We start from the raw sequence: 6,911 nt of genomic DNA on the forward strand, positions 1-6,911 counted from the left end.
GAAGGTAAATAAATCTCAGAATAAAAATAAAAAAAAAAACAACAGAAAAAAAGGAGAGGCTGGGAGCTTCCATCGCCGGGGGCTTGGCCAGCCTAAAAATGGCCCTCAGCCCCTCACCCAGACTGGCCAGGAACCCCAGTGGGGACCCTCCACCCTAAAGGGGGTGTGGCCAGCCTGAAAACACCTATCAGCCCCTCACCCAGGCTGGCCAGGCACCCCAGCAGGACCCCCACCTTGATCTGGGATACCCTTCAGGGCAAACTAGCCAGCCCCCACCCATGCACCAGGCCTCTATCCTATATAATAAGAGGATAATATGCAAACTGACCCTAATAGCAGAACGACTGGGAATGACTGGTCACTATGACACACACTGACCACCAGGGGGCAGACGCTCAATGCAGGAGCTGCCCTCTGGTGGTCAGTGCGCTCCCACAGGGGGAGCTCTGCTCAGCCATAAGCCAGGCTGATGGCTGCCAGTACAGCGGTGGTGGTGGGAGCCTCTCCCGTCTCCTCAGCAGCACTAAGGATGTCCGACTGCAGCTTAGGCCTGCACCCCGCTGGCAAGTGGACATCCCCCGAGGGCTGCCGGGCTGCCAGAGGGATGTCTGACTGCCAGCTTGGGCCTGATCCCCCAGGGAGCGGGCCTAAACCAGCAGGCGGACATCCTCAGAGGGGTCCCAGACTGCAAGAGGGCATAGGCTGGGCTGAGGGACCCCCCCCTCCAAGTGCACAAATTTTTGTGCACCGCGCCTCTAGTTCTATTATAAATGTTTTAACAATGCTTTCCAAGCTTATGTAGTTTTGGACAGCCTCAATGATAAGTGATAAATGATCTTCTGAGGGTGAAATAGGTTTGAAGCTATTTCAAAAGTAATTCAGAACCAAGCCCAGTGAAATAGAGGTAACACAACTTTTGCTTGAAAATTTCTTCACAGAAAGAACACTGTGAACCAGAGTAATATTTTTCCAAAGTCAAACAATGATTTAAGACAGTGATTTTCAACCAGTGGGCTGCAAAAATTTTTAAAACATGCAATACCTGGCTTTTTAGTCAGGGGTACTCACCTCTTTTCCCTTAGGTTGTCAAATAAAAAAATGACAACAGCCAATACAACAATAGTTGACCAATGTGAATGAATCAAAATTTTAACTATTTTTTGGTCAGATCGAAAAAATATTATTTCGAGGTGTGCTGCAGAATTTTAGTAATTAGTTTATGTGTGCCATGAGATGAAAAAGGTTGAAAATCACTGACTCAAGGGTGTATTTCTGCATTTACAGTTATCAAATGTCTATAAAATAAACTGAAATATTTACTTTGAGATATTCTGTACCAAGAAAACTACTGAAGTCAACAAAAAGAATCAATATTTTCTCAATTTGTACAACTGGTTAACAATCATTTACTGAGAGTGTAACCACATGGAAGAAAATCTAGTTTCTACTAAAGGTGTTAATATTTTTCTCCTTGAGTTTATAATATAAACATCTTTTATCATTAGTTATTCATGTCCTCACAGACTCCATTTCTTAAAAAAAAAATTAGACTATCAGGCATTTCAATGTATGTATCTTTGAAATATGGACCAAAACTGTCCCTGAAATTTGGTTCATAATAAAAGAGAAATGTAACACACGCCAATTTTTTTTAGAACAAATCCAAGTTATTTAATTTTTTAAAAAATATATATATTTTATTGATTTCAGAGAGGAAGGGAGAGGGAGAAAGAATCATTGATAGGCTGCCTCCTGCATACCCCACACTGGGGATCAAGCCCACAACCCGGGCATGTGCCCTGACCGGGAACTGAACCTTGACCTTCCAGTCATAGACTGATGCTCAACTACTGATCAACGCTGGTTGGGCCAAGTTATTGAATTTAAATGTAACAATAATCAACAGATAAAGACTTCTTTGGACAACTAAAATTTAATACTTTGATTATTTTTGAAACAAATATATGACTATTTCATACCACTTATATAGTAATATTTCTCTGACCCTCCCTAACCCATATTCTGCCAGGGAAAAAAAATTCTTGTCCTTAAACAAATCAAGTTTCTCATTTTTTTAACTTGGGGGGGAAAAAAATTACTAATTTTTGCCCCTAGCTGAAACAACGGACAAATTTATTTACCATAGAGAGCTCAGAGGAAGTTTACTTTGAAAGTTCATAAAATGCTGTAAAGATTTTACTCTTACTCTCGTAAGACTTTTGTCAACATGCTATATGGTATTAGAGAGAAAGTTAATTTTACTTGAATATACACATAACTTAAGGTTTAAAGAACTAGGAGAGAGAGTGGCTATTCACTCAGAAGCTAATAATTAAAGTCAAAGATATAAAGTAAACTGATTTCTGTAAAGCATCCTATCTAATAATAGAGAAACATGGTAATTAACCATAACTTCGCTACCCTTCCCATTGGCTAATCAGCAGGATATGCAAATTAACTGCCAACAAAGATGGCGGCCGGCAGCCATGGAGCTGAAGCGAGCAGGAGGCTTGCTTGCTCCAGTGATGGAGGAAGCCAAGGTTCCCCGCCTGCCGCAGCTCAGCTCTGAGCTCCGGATGCAACAATGTTGCAATTATAGAAGCTAAACAAACACAGATACCTGGTTTCAGCCGGCAACAGCCTCAGAGCTGGAGCGGGCTCTCAGCTCTAGTGACAGCTATAGAAGGTAAATAAATCCCAGAATAAAACAAAAAGAAACAAAAAAGAGGCTGGGAGCCTCAGTATCTCCCTCCTCCTTCCTGGTCACCCCCGAGGGGTCCCAGACTGTGAGAGGGCACAGGCCAGGACGCCCCCCCTACCCCTGAGTGCACAAATTTTTGTGCACCGGGCCTCTAGTTTTAATATAATAATTAACAGGAGTGGAAGCAACCCAAATTTCCACTGACAGATGAATGAATAAACAAAATGTAATATATAGTTTCAGCATTAAAAAGGAAGGAAATTCTGACAAATGCTACAACATGAATAAACCTTGAAGACATTATGCTAAGTAGAATAAACCAGTCACAAAAGGACAAATTCTGTTTGATTCCACTTATATGAGGCTCCTAGAGAAGTCAAATTCATAGAGACAGGAAATAGAACAGTGGCTGCCAGGGGCTGGGGGCAGGGAAGTATGGGGAATTATTGTTTAATGGGTACCGAGTTTTGGTTTGAGATAATGAAAGATGTTCTGGAGACAGATGATGGTAATGATTAGACAACAATCAATGTGAATGTACTTAATGCCAGAGAACTGTACACCTAAAAGTGGTTAAAAAGATAAACATTATTGGTAGTTACAAAAAAAGTCATGAGGATATAAAGTACAAGATAGAGAATATAGTCAATAATATTGTAATAACTATGTACGGTGCCAGGTGGGTACTTGAAATATCTAGGGGATCACTTTCTAAAGTACAGTATATGATTATTTGACCATTGTGCTGTATACCTGAAACTAAAGCAAAATTATAATGAATATAAACTGTAATTGAAAAATAAAATTAAAAAAGGTAAAATTTTATATTATATTTTTCCCATAATAAAAAATAAAAATGGCTATAAAAAAATAACAGGAATTTAATCAGAAGCAAAATCAGATAGGTCCAAGGAATCTGTTGAACCTCTACCTTCATTAGGATTAAACTGTAAAGGGCAGTTTTACTTGATAAAACCTTCAAATGTTACAAATAGAAAATCAGAGCAAATTTCCCTCATTAGGATTTCATACATTGGACAGTACACTAGGATGAAAGTAGGTAAATAGATAGATTCTAAACTGCAAGGCATCTAAAAATCTGTTTAATTTCATTATTTTCAAATGAGTAATGGGAGTTGGTTAGCCAAAAGTATGGGTTTTCCAACCATATTTTAGAAGGTGGCTATGGGAAAGAGAGTCAATCATTTCTCTGAAATCCTAAGACAGAGATGACAAGTCATTTTTTTGATAATTAGTTCAAAGATGATGAACTGGGATTTAGAATTGCTAGTTCCATGAATCACTCACAAATCCAGTAAGTATTTTAAGTAAATATGTGTCAGGTACTATCTATAATAATAAAAGCTTAATATGCTAATCAGACTGGACGTCCTTCCAGACAGGGTTGGACCCCAGCACCGGATGAAGCCGGGGCTGTAAGGGTAGCCCAGGTCCTGGATGCCTGCCGGTGGCCAGGGGGAAGCCCGGGTCCTGGGTGCCAGAGGGAAGCCGGTGCCGGCAGTCGGGGGAAGGAAGGCCTACTCTTGCATGAATTTTGTGCATCGGGCCTCTAGTGTTAGATATTTATGGATGAATAAAATCTCCTAACCCTCAAAATTCTTTATTAGGGTTAAACATACAGGTATAACAAAAGTAATACCTGCATAAAAATGAAAGCAGTCACAATTTTTAAAATAGAAGATTCTAAAATAATTTTATCCAACTTTGCAAAAGACAAAAATAGTTTTGAGTATGTAAGCCACTTCCAAACACACAATGAATAGAGAATTTCATGTTATAATTGTGTCTTTGTGTCTCTCTGTGATAAAAAAGAATTTTTTTCTAGCCTAGTACATACATATAATTATACATATATATCTTGAACTTGATAAGCAAATATCTATTTCAGTGATTAGTGTTTAAAAACCACTTTTAAAACATTTTTTCTAAGTCACTTACTTTTACTAGGTTAATAAAATATACTAGAGGCCTGGTGCACAAATCCCTGCAGGGGTGGGGTCCCTTGGCCTGGCCAACAATCAGGGACGGCTGGCCTGGGGGAGGGACCGCGAGAGGTTGGCCTGGAAACATTTTTTCTAAGTCACTTTTACTAGGTTAATAAAATATACTAGAGGCCCGGTGCACAAATCCATGCAGGAGTGGGGTCCCTTGGCCTGGCCAGCAATCAGGGCCGGCTGGCCTGGGGGAGGGACCGCGAGAGGTTGGCCTGCTGGCCGGAGGGAAGAACCACAGGAGGTTGGCTGGCCATGGGAGGTTGGCTGTGGGAGTGCACTGACCACCAGGGGGCAGCTCCTGTGTTGAGCGTCTGACCCCTGGTGGTCAGTGCACGTCATAGCGATCGGACGACCAGTCGTTTGGTCACTTAAGCTTTTATATATATAGAAAATAATACTTACTGGGCTGCTCCTTCCCTGAGAAGATTATCATTATTAAGCAGTAACCGGACATCTGAAAAACAAACACAATGTTTCTACATTACTATTTTTCTATGTTTGAAATTTTTTGCAATGAATGTGGTTATTTTGGTCACATATTAACAGTGCCCCCTCAAGATGAAAGCAACATCAAAATGTCACTCTGACAGCCAAAATAAGCAGAAAAACAAAAAATATCACTTTGAAGGCCAAAATAACCACAAAACACATCATGGTATTAATTTTAAAACTGGTTAGGAAACAGAAGAGGAAATGAAATAGAAATATAAGTTATTAGTCAATGAAGGCAGACTGTAATGTATCTCCAAAGAACTAAAGTGGAGATAGGCTATACCAAAAAGACGGTGTAGTAAGATCTGCAAAGGACTGAGCACCATGCCTCTACCAGTGGTTCTCAACCTTCTGGCCCTTTAAATACAGTTCCTTATGTTGTGACCCAACCATAAAATTATTTTCGTTGCTACTTCATAACTGTAATGTTTCTACTGTTATGAATCGTAATGTAAATATCTGATATGCAGGATGGTCTTAGGCGACCCCTGTAAAAGGGTCGTTCGACCGCCAAAGGGTTCGCAACCCACAGGTTGAGAACCGTTGATAGACAATACTATCATGAGTTTCAAATGAATTTACTCTACAGAAATGTGATTAAACAAGAAACAGCTTGTGAGTAGAGTGCAGAAGTAGGCATTTCTGACTTGAGAGCATCTTTAAACAAAAGATTAACTCTGTCCTAATTTTATACTCAATTATTATGCAGACATTAGCCTATTAATCATTAAAACATACTAAAAATAATACTTATTGGAAAATTCAAGCAGTATCTATCCTATATGATAAAAGGCTAATATGCAAATAGACTGAATGGCAGAACAACCGGAATCGAACAACTGGTTGCTATGATGTGCGCTGACCACCAGGGGGCGTGCGCAGAACATGGTGGTTGTTCGGCCGCAGCAGGATGTGGGAGCAGGTGAGCAGGGGCGCCAGACCCAGGCGGGGCATCAGTCGCTGTCATTGGGGCGAACCTCTGGTGGTTACTGAAATTCTTTGCTCCCACATGACGTGGTCTCGCCCAGCACTCCAACTTGCTGCTGGCGCCAGCCCTGCTCGCACCCACTGCTGGCGCCAGAGCTGCTGCTCAAACCTGCTGCCAGTGCTTGGCGTTGGTCCTGATCACTTGGTGCCATCAGCGGGTGTGAGTGGGGCCGCCGGCAGACAGGGGGCCGGGGACCGAGGTGGGAGGAGCCAGGCAGGGGCATGGAGGATGGGCCAAGATCCGCCCCTGTGCCTACCACAGCCTCATGGCCCACAGTTCCTTTCAAGGTGCATGAATTCGTGCACTAGGCCCCTAGTATATATATGAAAGGCTAAGTGACCGTCTGACTGTCAGACCAGTAGCTATGATGCGCAATGACCACCAGGGGGCAGACGCTCAACGCAGGAGCTGCTGAGCTGCGGTGACTTGGCAGCGGCAGCTCTAGGGTGACGCACTCCAGAACCAGAGAGGAGGAAGCCCGATTCTGGGGTGCGTCACCAGAGACCTGCCCTCTCGCAATCCTGGACCCCTCGGGGTCCACTCTCCCTAAAAATCAGTATCTCCCTCCTCCTTCCTCTCTGATATCAATAAAAATATACAGATATATATATATTTTTTAAAAATATATTTTATTGATTTTTTTTTTTACAGAGATCAAGGGAGAGAGATAGAGAGTTAGAAACATTGATGAGAGAGAAACATCGATCAGCTGCCT

The 6,911-nt window shown here is 41.8% G+C and overlaps 1 protein-coding gene across 1 annotated transcript in view; it reads right to left on the bottom strand.

Moving 5' to 3' along the window:
• Positions 1 to 6,911, bottom strand: part of CAPZA2 (capping protein (actin filament) muscle Z-line, alpha 2) — a 50,593-nt gene that overhangs the window by 34,750 nt on the left and 8,932 nt on the right. Inside the window, exon 3 of the mRNA XM_014548923.1 lies at positions 5,119 to 5,170. Coding sequence (XP_014404409.1) covers positions 5,119 to 5,170 — 52 coding nt within the window. The remainder of the gene's footprint in view (positions 1 to 5,118; positions 5,171 to 6,911) is intronic.

This window comes from Myotis brandtii, unplaced genomic scaffold, assembly GCF_000412655.1.
Source record: "Myotis brandtii unplaced genomic scaffold, ASM41265v1 scaffold529, whole genome shotgun sequence".
In the NCBI taxonomy this organism is placed as follows: domain Eukaryota; kingdom Metazoa; phylum Chordata; class Mammalia; order Chiroptera; family Vespertilionidae; genus Myotis; species Myotis brandtii.